Source organism: Stomoxys calcitrans, chromosome 3 (assembly GCF_963082655.1).
Source record: "Stomoxys calcitrans chromosome 3, idStoCalc2.1, whole genome shotgun sequence".
NCBI lineage: Eukaryota > Metazoa > Arthropoda > Insecta > Diptera > Muscidae > Stomoxys > Stomoxys calcitrans.
Genome location: NC_081554.1, coordinates 12,067,834 through 12,085,338, shown reverse-complemented (window position 1 = coordinate 12,085,338; position 17,505 = coordinate 12,067,834). Strand labels below are relative to the sequence as shown.

At 35.5% G+C, this 17,505-nt stretch overlaps 1 protein-coding gene across 1 annotated transcript; it reads left to right on the top strand.

The window, feature by feature from the left end:
• The first annotated feature begins 1,086 nt into the window (after positions 1-1,086).
• On the top strand, positions 1,087-16,281 carry LOC106084516 (uncharacterized). The gene is made up of 5 exons (XM_013248247.2): positions 1,087-1,201; positions 9,663-10,309; positions 10,373-10,547; positions 15,717-15,930; positions 15,991-16,281. Exons 2-5 carry the CDS (start codon positions 9,668-9,670, stop codon positions 16,205-16,207), a joined length of 1,248 nt encoding a protein of 415 aa, XP_013103701.2. The 5' UTR covers positions 1,087-1,201; positions 9,663-9,667; the 3' UTR covers positions 16,208-16,281.
• The last annotated feature ends 1,224 nt before the right edge of the window (positions 16,282-17,505 follow it).

Below are 17,505 nucleotides of genomic sequence, written 5' to 3'. Positions count from 1 at the left end.
ATCCGAAAAAATTACCAAATTCCGTACTAAACGTACTATTTCTTCTACTTCTGGTACGATTTTCTAAAATTTCTTTCTTCAAGACTTTTCTTTGAGACGTTCTTTAATTTGAACCCAAGAACATCCTCGTATCCCTTTCCGTTCGCGTTTACCAGTACTATTTTTCCATTTTTATTTTCTTTTCACTTTTATTACTTTGCAGCAGACGTCTATTGGGTTAAATTTCAAATTTCTAACTCTATCCATCTGCCATGTGCAAAATTCACCCATTTTGTACCTTTTTGGAACCTTTTTAGTACCAAAATGTACAAATTTCGAAAAACTCATTTGCTCCCTCATCTTATTTTATCATAGTTTAGCTAAATACCAAAATTCAGAGATCTAGCTCAATCCGAAAAAAGTACCATTTTCGGTACCAAACGTACTATTTCTCCCACTTCCGGTACAATTTTCCAAATTTTTTTCTCAAAGATTTTTTTTGAGACGCTCTTAAATTTGAGCTTAAGAACAATGTCGTAGCCCTATCCGCTCGCCCTGGGCAAATAGTACCCATTTTCGTACAATTTGGTACTATCTAGTACGTTGATGTGCGACTTATCATGCGCTTCCGACCTTATCATGCGCCTCCTACCCAAGACCAAGATTCGTGCAAAATTTCATAATTCTATCTTTAGCCGTTTGGACTGGGCAGTGATCAGATGTCAGTCAATCACGCTTCTCTTTTTATAGAGATAACCCGATTTACACTTTTATGAGGACGTATGTCGTAACTAAAATGTATAACCAATTTGCAAAATTTGTTATGGAATGGTTATTACCAAGCCTCTGCTTAATTTCATGAAAATCGTTTCAGATTTGTATACAGCTACCATATAAAGATACCACCCAACTACTGTTATGATCTTCCATTTCATTCCCACAGCTTCCGCCTTATGCTATTTGTGGCGGAGGGTGTCTAAGATTCGTCTCTGCCAAACTTAACGCATATTTACTTGTTGGTATTGTTTTTTTTATTTTGTTTTTTTTTCTTTTGATTTCTCAGCGGCAGTATTGAGTGAAAGCACTCTTCATTCTGGAATAGTTCTTCAGTCTGGGGTGATCGCTGGCCGAGTGAATTTCAAAGTGTAAAAAAAATTAACTGATAATTTTTTGCAAAATACACAAAATAACATAAACGGAAGTCTGTTAATTAGTGATTAAGGTAAATTTGTGACAGTTGTGCATGAACAAATTTAAAAACAATTGGCATAACGATCCTAAGTGTAAACATAGAGAATGTATGTGAGTGATTTTGGGGGATAGAAGAGTGAGATTCTAAAAAAAGCAAAAACACAAAATCATTTTCAAAACAAAACAAAACAAAGCAGAAATTTAATTGATGGCTTACTATAAAGAAAATGTTAAAATAAACAGAGAAAAGTGTAATAAAATAATTAGTATCTATTTAAAAATAATTACAGTAAAAGCCAACTATTAGTTGGCACTTTAATTTTCCCCTCAACGCCCTTTGGCGTTGGGCAAGTTTTGATTTCAAATATATTTAAGTGCTCATATAAAAAAAAATGTTAAAATTATATTGTCTCGAAAATTGATATTTGTTGCTTAAAAAGATTTGTCTTATCTTAAAGCAAAAACAAAAAAGAAGTGATAATGAATGATTAGAAAATTTGTTAATACTCGCATATCGGCAACCAAAATATTTTACGAACTCACTCTACAAACAAAAATTGATTAAATTCTGCTATCATAACAAAAAAGTTATTGCAAATTCAAAACATTTCATCAACTTTTTTGGAAATTTCATTCTAAAGATGAAATTTAATTTTTAAATTTCGAATTCGCATGTTTGTGTTGTAAAATATTGGCTTAGATACGTGTCGATGACCTTTTGTATCTGTTGATGGTGATAGACTCAAAACCGGAGAAGTTGTAAATTAACATTTAAGATACATATTGATTGATTATTTTACCCTGCAAACATTTTTATCCGCTAAACAATCTCTCGCGAATCTTCTAGATAGAGTTTACGTTCGCGGACGAGCTCGTGAGGAGTTGTGTCCTCAAGACGAATCTTCTGGAAAAGTGTTCCGCGAATCTTCCACACGAGTTACGAAAGAGTAAGTCAGAAAAGTCTTGGAAGATCTTAGAATCGCGCAAATCGAATCCGTCGATGAGTAACAAATGAGTGTTTTGGAAGACTTATAAAATAATCTTCTGAAAGATTGGCGCATTACTCTCCAGGACGAGTAACATATAAGTGTTTTGGAATATTTATTAAATATTGTTCTAAAAGAGTTGCGCGTTATTCGATTGGAAGTTCTAACCAGTAAGGAAAGGCAAAAGTCGGGCGGAACCGACTATATAATGCCGTACACCTTCCCTACAATTATAAATTCGGACAATATATAAATATGCATGTATATGAGAGCTATATCTAAATCTGAACCGACTTTTAAACAGATCGTTTGGAAATTATTGTTACTTCGGCCATATAAGTGCAAATCCGGCGATAAGTATGTAAGGGTGCTATATCCAAATTTGAACCGATTGTAATGAAATCTTGTAGATATGATAAGATCAGTAACAAAACAATCCGTGCCAAATTTTGTGCAGATCGGTTGAAAATTGTAGCTACTACGGCCATTTAAATGCAAATCGGGCAAACATATATATGGGAGCTATATCTAAATCTGAACCGATTTTAATGAAATTTTGCTTATATTATAAGATCAGTAACAAAACAATTCGTGCCAAATTTTGTGCAGACCGGTTGAAAATTGTAGCTATTCCGGCCATTTAAGTGCAAATCGGGCGATACATATATATGAGAGCTATATCTAAATCTGAACCGATTTTAATGAAATTTTGCTTATATTATAAGATCAGTAACAAAACAATTCGTGCCAAATTTTGTGCAGACCGGTTGAAAATTGTAACTATTCCGGCCATTTAAGGGCAAATCGGGCGATACATATATATGGGAGCTATAACTAAATCTGAACCGATTTTGATGAAATTTTGCGGATATGTTAATGTCAGTAACAAAACAGTCCGTGCCAAATGTTGTGCAGATAGGTTGAAAATTGTAGTTACTACGGTTATTAAAGTGCAAATCGGGCGATACATATACATGGGAGCTCTATCTAAATCTGAACCGATTTAAATGAAATCTTGCAGATATGTTAAAATCAGTAACAAAACAGTTCGTGCCAAATTTTGTGCAGATCGGTTGAAAATTGTAGCTACTACGCCTATTTAAGTGTAAATCGGGCAATACTTATATATGGGAGCTATATCTAAATCTGAACCGATGAACCGAACCAAAATCAATAGCGTTTCTCCTTGCGCTAAAAAAGTGATATGTGCAAAATTTCGTGATGATTGGAGAACAAACACGACCTGCACATTGATTACAAGAATGCATGGACTCACAGACAGACATGGCTAAATCGAATCAGAAAGTGATTCTGAGTCGATCGGTATACATATCAATGGGTCTAGCTCTTCTCCTTTTTAGCGTTGCAAACAAATGCACAAACTTAATATACCCTGTACAACAGTGGTGGTATGCATATTAAAAATTGGTTGATAATCAAACAAGTAAAAAGGCGTTAAATTTGGCCGGGCCGAACTTTGGATACCTACCACCTCAAGTATATATGTTAATCACCTATCGTCATAGTTCGGTGAAAAATGTATAATTTATGTCCGAAATATGGCACGATTTTGACCAGATTCGGCAGGGACATTGAGTCATTGTTCAATTTTTTAGAATAAGATATTGTTTTTTTTGGTAGCTGTATTCAACTATAGGCCGTTTGTAGGGTATATATACATACCAATCCATATGATGGTATGGTGGTTTTCTGTAAAATTCTCTTCTAAAAGTCTCTCCGTCGTAATCACATGCTAGCGATTATTCTGTTCAGATTTATTCTTTGGTATCCACAGAAATATGTTTGAAAATCGGCCACATGGCCATACCATGGGATGGTATGGTTGTTCAACAACTCAAACTTCGGATTAGAGAATGTAACGGAAGGCTCGTTAAACACTACTAGGTTATTTTGGTTATAGTGTCTTGGCTTGTAAAATCTACAAAAAATGGGCGATTGAGCCAATTATACGCATACGAGCCAATTGTTTCATACGAAACAAAACAAAAGCGTTTTTTGTCCGTTTATTATGTTCATGTTCAACAGACTGCCCCACACAATATAAGAGAGAAATAGAGACACGCATATCTTAATTTTTTAAACAAAATACGAACGATTTATGGCCATCAGTTAAAAAGGCACGTGCCGACAAGTTGGACATAATTTAATGTTCTCAGCTAAAATTTTACTTCCAATGCTGGCAAAGAGCATGATTGATTTAATAAAATAAAAAATGAAATAAAATAAAATAAAATAAAATAAAATAAAATAAAATAAAATAAAATAAAATAAAATAAAATAAAATAAAATAAAATAAAATAAAGTAAAATAAAATAAAATAATATAAAATAAAATAAAAAAATATGAAATAAAATAAGATATCTGTACTTTCATATAAAAATTAATAATAAAATGAAAGGCAAATAGAACTAAAAAAGTATTTATAGTACAACATAAATAGTTGCCTCTTCAGTGATATTTTCTTCATTTTGGTATCAGCAACGAATAAATCTTTCAAATTAAAGTGCTAAACAAACAAAAAAAGAAAAATTATTGTGTACAAATTGATACCTGATACTTAAAGATTTTTCTTATCTAAAAGTTAAAAAAAAAGAATCCATAATGAATGAGTACAGCAATGGTTAATGATATCGATAATCATAATGTTTATGAATTCCAATGTTTTAAGACGCACAATAACTGATTAAATGCCTACAATTTGTTTACCCTCAATTATAGGATGGGGGTATATTAATTTTGTCATCCCGTAAGCAAAACATCGAAATGTTTTTGATCTTCTAAAGAATCCGAATGAGAAATTTTTTTCCAATAGGGAAACGCAAACTCTCCATTTTTTTCTTTTGATCCCAATAAGCAAAATATGAAATATTGATCATATGACAATTGTTTAACGATAACCTGAGCCGACCGGACTTCCAAAGTTGGATTTTGTACTTTCTAAGGGAATCAGTTGAGGATTTTAGGTCCTAGCATGAATTACATAAGCAAAGTAAAAATTTATGTAGAATTTATTGTCGAAACATCGTGTGTAGAACAAAATATTGGTCTGAACCATATACGACACGGATGTCGAAAAGCCTAACATAAGTCACTGTGTCAAATTTCAATGAAATCGGATTATAAATGGGCCTTTTATGGGGTCAAGACCTTGAATCGAGATATCGGTCTATATCCAAATCTGGACCGATTTGGTCCAAGTTTCAGAAAATTGTCGAAGCGCTTAACACAACTCACTGTCCCAAATTTCGGCGAAATCGGACAATAAATGCGCCTTTCATGGCCCCAAAACCTTAAATCGAGAGATCGTTCTATATGGCAGCTATATCCAAATCTGGACCGATCTGTGCCATATTGCAGAAATATGTCGAGGGGCTTACTTAACTCACTGTCCCAAATTTCGGCGACATCGGACAATGAATGCGCCTTTTATGGGCCCAAAACCTTAAATCGAGAGATCGGTCAATATGGCAGCTATATCCAAATCTGGACCGAAGGGCCAAACACAACTCACTGTCCCAAATTTTGGCAAAATCGGACAATAAATGCGCCTTTTATGGGCGCAAGACTTTAAATCGAGTGATCGGTCTATATGACGGCTATATTCAAATCAGGATCGATCTGGCCCAAATTGAAGAAATATGTCGAAGACCTAACACAACGCACTGTCTCAAATTTCAGAAATATCGGAAAATAAAAGTGGCTTTTATGAGCCTTAGACCCTAAATCGGTGGATCGATCTATACCACAGCTAGATCCAAATCAGGACCGATCTGAACCAAATTGAAGAAGGATTTCGAAGGCCCTAACACAAATCACTGTCTCAAATTTCAGCAAAATCGGATAACAAATGTTGCTTTTATCGTCTTAGATTTTTGCGCTGATCAAGAATAAATATACTTTATAGGGTCAGAAATCGATATTTCGATGTGTTGCAAACGGAATGACAAAATGAATATACCCCCATCCTTCGGTGGGGGGTATAAAAATATCTGAGTGGGATTACTTTGAAGGGGACGTATTATTGAATAAATACTTTTTGGAAAAATTTAATATAAAAAATTTGTGGATCAGACCTTGTATACTTTGTTGGGTCTCAGATCATTACTTCGATGAGTTACAAACGGAAGAACAATATTAGTATTACTTTGAAGGGGACAAAACAGTCTTCGATGAAAAAATAAATACTTTTTGAAAAAAATTATAAAACAGTTATTTTTTGATCAGACTCCGTACAAATGTTTTCTGTCTCATCTCATTGTGTATCATTCCCATAGCTTTTATATGCTTACAATTTAAATCGATTGGAATAAATTGTAAAGGGTTTTATTCTTTTTATTGCAAAATAAGTAAAAAAACATAAGGTCACTCCAATAACATTAATCATAGTCGTATTCATGTATTTCTCAACAAAAAACCTGTGTTTGAAAAATGTGTTCCTCTAAAGTTGATTGGAATAATTGCGACACAGAGACTTGATGAGATATGCAAATATTATGTCAACATATTAGTCCCACAATAATGGCTACTCTGCGAATAACAACATGGAACTGTAATGGCTTAGTGAGCCGCATTAATGAAATAGAATATTTTCTCAACGACCACAAAATTGATATATTATTAATCTCAGAAAGCCATCTGACTAGACATACACATGTCAGTGTCAAAGGGTACATGATTTATAATGCAGTTCATCCTTCCCAAAGACCGAGAGGAGGAGCCTCAATAATAATCAAAAATAATATTGAACACCAAGAAGAAGAGAAAATAGAGAATGAAATGTTTCAAATTGCATGTGTATCAGTGAGCTTAAAAAATAATAAGACCTTTAAAATATGTGCTATCTATTCACCTCCAAGGCATAACATTAAAAGCGAACACTACATTGAAGTTTTAAAAGGTTTTCAAAATCACTTTATATTAGGAGGAGATTTCAATGCTAAAAACAAACTCTGGGGTTCTAGATTAACTACACCCAAAGGACACCAACTTCACAAAGCATGCAGAGCTCTAAAATGTGAGATATATTCAGGAAACGAGCCTACGTATTGGCCATCGAATGAGCAACGTATTCCAGATTTAATTGATTTTTTTGTTACTAAAAATATACCTAAAAACTTTATTTACATTGAGAACACAGCTGCATTATCATCATCGGATCATTCTGCAGTGATAATGACCGTCAGTGATAATTTTATCGAAAAAGAAACTCCAAGTTTTCTCTCGAATAATCGTACTAACTGGCAATTTTTCAAATATATATTGTCTGAGAAAATTGAACTAAAGATTCCCCTTAGAACCAAAGATCAAATTGATGAAGAGTTGACAAGCTTCATCAACGCAATACAAACGTCTGCATGGGAAAGTACTCCTACTACAAGTCATACCAACACTACTGGCACATATCCGAAGGAAATTAGAGACCTTTTATCGAAGAAAAGAAAAGCTAGGAAGAAATGGCAAAGAGAAAGAACAATCGAAAATAAAAGAACATTGAACAGGCTTGTTAATGAACTCAAACGCATCACACAGGAGTCAAAAAATAAGGCTATGTCTAGATACTTAGGAAACCTAACAGCAACCAAAGAAACCAACTACAATCTATGGAAGGCCACGCGGCAATTAAATCAAGCTTCCCCAACCATTCCACCACTTAAAAATGTAGATGGATCATGGGTAAAAAAAGCCGAAGAAAAAGTAGATTTGTTTGCAAATTATTTTAGCAACATATTTAAACCACTTGAATGTAGGTCTGACAATGAAGAAACTTATAAATTAGAAAAATGTGACAACCAAGTCATTAAACCAGCTACAATTAAAGAGCTAGAAAATCTCATCGCCAAAGATCTGAGCGCTAAGAAATCTCCAGGTTATGACTTAATAACAACCAAAATACTTAAAAAGCTTCCACATATAGCTGTTAAAAAGCTTTTATTTATAATAAATGCATGTTTTCGTCTGCGACATGTTCCATTAGAATGGAAAGTTGCAGAAGTTATCGTAATCAAGAAATCTGGAAAACCTGATCATGAAATAACATCATACCGTCCGATATCGCTACTACCGGTTATGTCAAAGATATTTGAAAAGTTGCTATTAAAAAGATTGCGTCCCTTATTAACAAGTAGGCTTCTCATACCTGACCATCAGTTTGGATTCCGAAATAATCATTCAACTATACAACAAGTTCACCGAATAGTTGATATAGCCGAAAGAGCCATTGAAAATAAACTCGTCTGCTCTGCCGTGTTTTTAGACGTGGGACAAGCATTTGACAAAGTTTGGCACCAAGGGCTCTTAACCAAACTTCATAACGATCTCCCAACGGAATTTTATGAAATCTTGGAATCATACTTAACCAACAGACACTTTCGAGTAAAAATAGAAAATAATTATTCAAAACTGAAACCAATAAAGGCTGGAGTACCTCAGGGGAGTGTCCTAGGCCCTGTTTTATACCTTCTTTACACCAGAGATATACCAAACCCGCCTGATGCAACAATTGCAACATTTGCCGATGACACTGCAATTCTTACGACTGCCAATAGTGAAATTGAAGCTACAAATAAACTTCAAGCAGCTCTGTCGGACATTTTACTTTGGATAAACAAATGGAGGATGAATCTAAATGAAAACAAGTCAATCCACATACTTTTCACAAACAAAGAACTTCGTTATTTACCGTTATATCTAAATGGTAAAGTAATACCATTCGCAAACACAGCAAAATATTTGGGAATGACCCTAGACACTAAAATTAAATGGAAAGAGCACGTGAAGAAAAAAAATAAGGAAATAAAAATAAAATTCTCAGAGCTGTACTGGATGCTAGTGGACAATAGAATATCGATTCAAAACAAACTTCTTTTGTATAATCAAATGATTAAACCAATATGGACCTACGGAATACAACTTTGGGGTTGCGCTGCCAAGAATGAAGTAGAAAAGATTCAAAAAACCCAAAATTTAATCCTTCGTACCATTGCTAATGCACCTTGGTACATACGAAACACCGATCTGCACAGAGACTTGGGAGTGAGGTCAATATCAGAGGAAATATCCATTCACGCCCTGAAACATGCGAACAAGTTACATAGTCACGTTAACTCTGACTTAAATAATATTGTTCGAAACTATCCAGCCACCAGAAGACTTCAAAGAACTATACCAATGGATCTAGTCCCTTAAGAGGCCCTAAATCCCAAGAACTAGGATGTAGTTACTGAACTATTTCCACAAAATGAATTCGAACTAGGCTAAATTCTCTAGTTTGTATTATTTATCTATACGCTATCTTAAAATTACTAGATGAGTGTAACTCAGTTGTAATGAAAATAAATAAAAAAAAAAAAAAAAAAAAATGTCAACAACAAAATTGAAATTTTGTTTGTATTTAGTGGGTGTAGTTTTCTTTTCTGTTAAACTAAAACATTTATAATGAGTTTCTCCTCTATTATCTCTCACTCTCCCCCACTTTCCCTTTTTCAGTTATTATGGCCGAGGCACCCAAAATTATTGATCTTCCCTCGGTGATTGAGCCCCATTTGGATGGCGGCAAATTAATCTCCTACACTAGTCGCTATCTCACCAAGGCCGGAGAAAACTATGGCAGTATTATGTTGGCGGTTATTGCAAATATTCAAAAACCCTCGGGAGAAATTGAAGATTTACCCTTGGTGGCCAAATTGCCACCTATTACCAATGATTTCTTCTGGAAGTTATTTAAGCCAGAACGCACCTGTCTTACCGAAATCGTATTCTATAGATACCTGAGTGCTGCTTTGCGTTCCATGCAATTGGAAGAGGGCATTGAGGAATCCCAGCTATTCGATGGTTTTCCTCAATACTATGGCAGTCGTATTTCCCTAAATCCCGATACTGAACTTGTGGACAGAGATGCCGTATTGGTTCAGGAAAATCTACAGACAATGGGATTTAAGGCCGGCAATCGCCATGTCATGTTTAATTTGGAACAAACCAAATTTGTATTACTCGAAACAGCCAAATATCATGCCTTACCCTTGGCTCTGAGAATTAAGAAACCAGAAGAATTCAACCAACACATACGACCATACATTAGGAGGTTCAATATGAATGGAGATATGCCAGCAGAAGTCAAGGAACAATTGAATAGTGTAAGCTAGACACATTTTAGGGCTACTTTCTTTAATTTGATTTTATTTTTCAAATTTTTGTAGGACTTGTTCACCGAAGTTGCCTTGGCCACCAACAACAATGACAACTATGTTAACAGATTTAGGAAACTAATGAAGGATTATGATGATTTCTTCTATAAACCAGATGCAGAGGATGGATTGTACACAACCGTGGCACATTGTGATTTGTGGATTAATAATTTAATGCTGAAATATGGTTTGTGGCTATGCTCTTTATTTATGATTTCTATAGAATATCGTTCCGTTTGGAACTCATTGAAATTTTGGCTTGTCATTTTACATAGTTTTATGTGTTTTTATACCCACCACCATAGAATAGGGGGTATATTTATTTAGTCAATCCGTTTGCAACACATAGATATATCCATTTCCGACCCTACAAAGTATATATATTTCGGATCGTCGTAAAATTCTAAATTCCGAACCATGTCCGTGTGTCTGTCCGTTGTTATCACCCTACAGCTTTCAAAAATTGGCACAGATACGTCTTTTTGCTGCACGCAAGTTAATTTCTTGAACGGTCCAAATCGGACTACATTTCGATATAGCTGCTATATAGACCGATCAGCCGATAAAGGGTCTGAAGCCCATAAAATCTTTATTTTTTCCGATTTCGCCGAAATTTAAACCAGTGAATAGTTTTAGGCCTCCCGACATTCGGTCCAAATATGGTTCAGATCGGACTATATTTAGATATAGCTGCCATATAGACCGATCTGGCAACAAAGGGTCTAAAGCTCATAAAAGCTTTATTTTTTATCTGATTTCGTTAAAATTTGAAACAGTAAGTTGTATTAGGCCTCCCGAAATCCTAAATGAATAGGGTCCGGATCAGACTATATTTGGATATAGCTGCCAAATAGACTGATTTGGCGATTTTGGGTCTCAAATCTATAAAAGCCTTTTTATTAGCCGATTTGATTGAAATTCGGAACAGTGAGTTCTCTTAGAGACCTTGTTATCCATGCCAAATGTGGTCTCGATCGGATATTATTTATGTATAACTGTCATATAGACCGATTTCCAGGTATAGGGTCTTAAGGTCATAACAGGCGAATTACAGCCCTAATTCGCTGAAAATTTAAAAAGTGAGTTGCACGTGGCCTCTCGATATACGGACTGTGTGTGATCCACATGCGGCTTTAGTTATATATAGCTGTCATATAGACCGATATACCGATTTATGGTCTTGAGCATTTATTAACCGATTTTGCTGGAAGAGTGAATTTTACTAGACTTCTTGACTTCCATGCCAAATATGGCCACGATCGGACTATATTTATCTGCCATATACATAGATCTTATGATATAGACCGATTTCCAGGTATAGGGTCTTAAGGTCATAACAGGCGAATTACAGCCCTAATTCGCTAAAAATTGAAAAAGTGAGTTGCACGTGGCCTCTCGATATACGGACTGTGTGTGATCCACATACGACTTTCGTTAGATATAGCTGTCATATAGACCGAACTACCGATTTATGGTCTTAAACATTTATTAACCGATTTTGCTGGAAAAGTGAATTCTATTAGACCCCTTGACTTCCATGCCAAATATGGCCACGATTGGACTATATTTAGATATATCTGTCATATACATATATCTTCTGATATAGGGATTCAAGGCATAACAGGTGCATTTATTACCTGATTTCGCTGAAATTTGAAATAGTGAGATATATTGAGCGTTCCGATATCCAAACCGAATGAAGTCCAGATCGGGCCCTATTATTAGCTATATCTAGCTGTCATATAGATTGGCAGATTCAGTGAGGGATCTTAAATCCATAACATGTGTCTTTGATACGCGATTTTATCCTTTGTAATCGCCGTGTAATCGCCATGAAGAACCTATTAAAGATGCTGGCTGAGCAGGGATTTGTATCAGGGATCTGGAGCGGGTACCATTCTTATCCTACGACCTTCAACATCCTTGCCAAGTATGGTCAGAATCCGTCTCTAACCTGATATTACTCCCATATAAAAACCGAACATCCGATTCTACTCCTTAAGCATATACCGGAAGCAATTCTTAGCCTGATCCTTTTTAGTTTAGCCAAAATAACGAGTTCATTAACCAAAACAAGTAAAAACGCATTCAGTTCGGCTGTGCCAAACTTTGGATACCTGCCACCATGGATAAATTGATTATCCTATTTTATAATAACTCCACTATATCCATAGCTATATCTAAATATGAACCAATTAGGATCATATTCGGTTTAGATGCCGATATCCCAGTTTCAAATTTCAGCGAAATCGGGTATCAAATGAGTTTAAGACCCTTAATTGGCAGATCGGTTTTTATGATAGCTATATCTAAATAGGGCCTGAACCCAGGCGTTCAGTGTCATAGGTGAATACGCTAGACACTGCCCTACTTTGGTCTCCTCGGTCCTCATAATGTTAAAAGGAAGGATTTTTCTTTTTTTGCACAACTTAGTGCAGTACAGTTTCCACCGAAATTCCTTGACATAGGTAAGCTGCTTGTATTTGCTGGATTTCCTTCTCTTTGTCATCCACAATAGGTTCCATGGTTTTGAGTAGAAAGGACTTAAGGCTTATAGGTTTTTAGGTCTTTGGTATATGTTATATATAACCTACATTTACTCTCTGACGTTATCCCCTAGTCACGGGATTATGAAAGGAGTAAAATATTCATTCAGCCTGACTCCAATAGCCCCAAAACAGCTGCAAATTAATAGATTAGATTAGGTTCAAGAGGCAGTCTGGCATCAGAGTCACTTAGACGTTTTCGACCATTGTCATATTGCAGGAACAGGAGAAGGAATATGGCTACTAGTTCGTAATGCTTAACCATCATACAGCTTTCAAAAGCCAAACAACTTGTGAATATTCACATCCGCTGATTCAGACAAATTCTCAAAGAAATGAGAGCTTAAAGTGGAACTCCTTCTGCCTGCCAGTGCGGGACCCACACAGCGAAAATGTTCTATAGTTTCCTATTCCACAATGTCCTCACAGCTTCCGCAGAAGTTGTTAATTGCAACCTTCGCTAACCGTCTGGTCTAGTCAGTGACAGCAAAGCAGTAGACCTCTACATTAAAGTGTAAAAAACTTGCAAATTGTGACCAACTATCACCCGGCTCTTCGGGTCTGATCCTGAAGATTTAGCTTACATTAAGCTAGAGGTCTACTCACAGATTCCAGTTCCCCTAGAATGTGTTAGGTTATTCCTAGACCCGCATCCTCGTCTGCTCTACAATTTCCTCGGATGTCTCCGTGGTTCGGTATCCGAAAAAATTAATTTTAAACTCTCCAGATATGACGTTGAGAGATCTGCGACATTCGAGGGAGGTTTTTGAATTCAGAAATATGTTCCTCAGAGATTTAAAGGGTGCCTGACTGTCTGAGAAGATATATATCCCAATCGTCAGTTCTCCGTTCTTTAAAATGTATATAAATACTTCAAGGAGTAGAAGCTGATAAACCTTAGAGAATCAGTATATTGAACGGGTCGCTAAACTGAACGATGATTTTAGACGGTCCTTTTCGTTCATCAACTCGAAGATCTTTTAATCTGGATTGGGAGTCCCGCAGGGTTAAATTATGAAAAAAGAAGCCTTTATGAAACACCGATGGGACTGTCAACATTTACGCAACCATCATATACAACACTCACTGTAGATTCTAAAATCAGGAGTGTTGTCGCTCAAATCGTATTAGCCAGGTTTGGTAATGAAGAAATTTTTTATGGATTAACGACATTAACTATTGTTAATAAGTCCTAAAAAATACACATACATGAACTTAAAAATGCTTGTAAATCCTTAAATATTGAAAACACAATACAAATTTCTCCTCTCCATCCAACTTTCCAAAAATCTGAATTGTTGAAAAAAAGTAAAGTTCTTCCAAGTCCTGAAATAAGCTTGTTTTTCTACACTTGTTTTTAAATAAAAACTATTATTGGGTAGCTGACACAAAGTGTTACCAAGTTCACAATCCTATATCTGTTTATAAAGGGTGATTTTTTTGAGGTTAGGATTTTCATGCATTAGTATTTGACAGATCACGTGGGATTTCAGACATGGTGTCAAAGAGAAAGATGCTCAGTATGCTTTGACATTTCATCATGAATAGACTTACTAACGAGCAACGCTTGCAAATCATTGAATTTTATTACCAAAATCAGTGTTCGGTTCGAAATGTGTTCATTCACCGTAACGTTGCGTCCAACAGCATCTTTGAAAAAATACGGTCCAATGATTCCACCAGCGTACAAACCACACCAAACAGTGCATTTTTCGGGATGCATGGGCAGTTCTTGAACGGCTTCTGGTTGCTATTCACTCCAAATGCGGCAATTTTGCTTATTTACGTAGCCATTCAACCAGAAATGAGCCTCATCGCTGAACAAAATTTGTCAAAATTTGAACACATTTCGAACCGAACACTGATTTTGGTAATAAAATTCAATGATTTGCAAGCGTTGCTCGTTAGTAAGTCTATTCATGATGAAATGTCAAAGCATACTGAGCATCTTTCTCTTTGACACCATGTCTGAAATCCCACGTGATCTGTCAAATACTAATGCATGAAAATCCTAACCTCAAAAAAATCACCCTTTATATCGAACTAGAAATGGCAACTACAAGATATTTGTTTGAGTGCTCATTATATTGTTTACAAGCCACCAAAAATATTTGCTTCTCATCTTTTTAAAAGGAAAACAATTCGTGAAGAAGTTCAAGCATAATAGTGTCATTGCATTATCAGTATACAACACAATGCTACAACGACAGCAACATTGCATTATATTGGGCTGGAAAATCACAATCGGCTATTGCTGACGAACTTATACACATCAAAGTGAACAAAATGTTTGTGTATGACACCATAAATCGTTGTAATGATATTGGTAGTGCTGTCAAACGCCGTGGTTGATGTCATGGGTAACTGCGGCCGCCGATGGCGGCTTTCCAATCATTTTTATGGAGCCTGGCGTCAAAGCCAATGCAACTAATTATCGGGAAAATATTTTGAAAGTTGCTTTGGAGCCGTGGGTACACAATTCTGGTCGTAGACCATGGGCGTACCAATACGACTTGGCACGGCACATAAAGCACTTGCAAACCAAGAATGGCTAAAAAAATCTTCAAACTTAAAATGCTTGTAAGTCCTTAAATAAGGTATTAATTAAGAAAAGGATGAAAATCCTTTCCCTATACCAAAAAACTATGATATCCCCAAAAATTCAAATTATTGTAACATCGGTTTCGTGGCCCAAGGAAGCTTAAGTTCAACACAATCCTTTCCTTACTTACGATTTAACGTCTTTGGTTTATCCAATTTGATAATATGTTGACTCAATTTTAATAACCTTTGTTTTTTTTTTGTTTCAGATGAAAATGGTGCTCCCTGTAAAATCAAATTTGTGGACTTTCAAATTGCCCAGTACGAAAGTGTGGCCCATGACATTATATTCTTTTTATTTTCAAGTGTTGAAATACCAGCTTTGGAAAATCACATGGATGAGTTGTTGCTGTTGTACTACAAGGCATTTATAGATTGCCTAAAATCTGTGAATGTGCCAACTGATGAATATTCCTTTGTGGGGTAATACTAATCTCCAAAATTACTTAGAAATTTCATTATTAAAAATTTTGGGTTTTTCAGTTTTATGAAAGAAATCCACCGCTGCGCTCCAATCGAAATATGTCATGCAGTTTTTATGGCTAAAATTATTTTAGCTGACAATAGCACTATGCCCGATGATTACAAGGACATGGGCATGGATGTCATGAGTAAGAATTTGGGCGGAAAGGAAATATCGGAGAAAATTGGCCATATTATACGTTTGGCTGAGAAATACAAGTTTTTATTTGATAACTAAATCCGTTAGCATATTGTTATTATATTTGCTATCAATGGCGAAATAAACGACTTTTGGCAATATATTTTACTATACTCCCATATGCTTAAATATTGTGAATAGCTTGCATTTACTTTCAACAACAAATGATATAGTTTTTTGATCAAAATAAAAAGAAGCGTAAATACAAATTTGCTTATAAACTGAAATATATATGAAGTATCAAATATTTGGGCCCAGTTTTGAGATCAAAAAGGGAATAACATTGGTCAAAACCAATAAAGAAATTTATGATCTAAATAAAAAAGACCAATGTCTTGATTTTATGAAGACTGAACTTTATTGCTACAGAAGGTAGAAAAAATGGTCGAGTTTTCCATTTCATAATCTTGACTTTCCAAAAATATGACATTTAGTTTGCTATAAAATTAAGTTTAGAACGTCTTGTCTTAGTCTTAGTCTGTAGCACAAACAATATTGATAATCGATATTGATTCAGAGTAATTGTATGTATATACTTAATCTTCAAAGTATTTTCAACGTGATGAAATATTGGCCTAAGGTACTATGAAGCATTAAATTTAAATACGAGGTATGTTCTCCTTTAATACTGGTAAAAACACTGCTTATGAAAGAATGAGTGACAGAACATGGAACTGAAACGTGAACAAGCTTGACTCCTCAAAACTCTTAGCAGAAATTGACCAGTAAGCCCAGAGGTCAGATAATGTCAACAGTGGCGTTGCCAGTGGCCGTTGCCAAGAATTAAACGTTCGAAGGAAAATAGAAACGCAGTAAACACGTGGAATGAAGCAATGTCTGAGCAACGAAGCAACTGCATCCTACAAAAACGGAGATACAAGAGAGCCAGCGCCAAGAATGCGGCTGAGAAAGAACACACTCAATACAAGAAGGCATACTACGCATACTGTGTAGGAAGAAGATGGACCTGGACGCAGCAGCGTAGAGTATGAGTACGGGATACTGAACGCAGACACAATGAAGGTGATATATATAATCAGCAGATATGGGGTCCACCTCGGAATAATACGAAAGGGATTCCTATGTTGAAGTAATTCCCCAGGGAAAAGCAGGGTCGATTTTTAATCGGTATAGTTGATAACAATGGAGCCAGGCATACATCGAGAGACGTACTTGTTAAATGAGTAAATCATGCTCCTATACTGTTCAGCAAAAGAAAACTGTTCCTTAAAAAAACGATTTATGGAAAAATGTGCATATCAAATGGATGCTTATTTGGAATAAGTAAGTAATTCGGAAACAAAGGCACCTTCCGCCGGATAAAAGATAAACTTTAC

What these genes read in the sequence shown, in the direction of transcription:
- LOC106084516 (XM_013248247.2), top strand. Translation starts at nt 9,668, where the DNA reads ATGGCCGAGGCACCCAAAATTATTGATCTTCCCTCGGTGATTGAGCCC. An exon ending in TAATTTAATGCTGAAATATG is followed by an intron (nt 10,548 to 15,716) that starts GTTTGTGGCTAT and finishes TTTTTGTTTCAG; the next exon opens with ATGAAAATGGTGCTCCCTGT. An exon ending in GATGAATATTCCTTTGTGGG is followed by an intron (nt 15,931 to 15,990) that starts GTAATACTAATC and finishes TGGGTTTTTCAG; the next exon opens with TTTTATGAAAGAAATCCACC.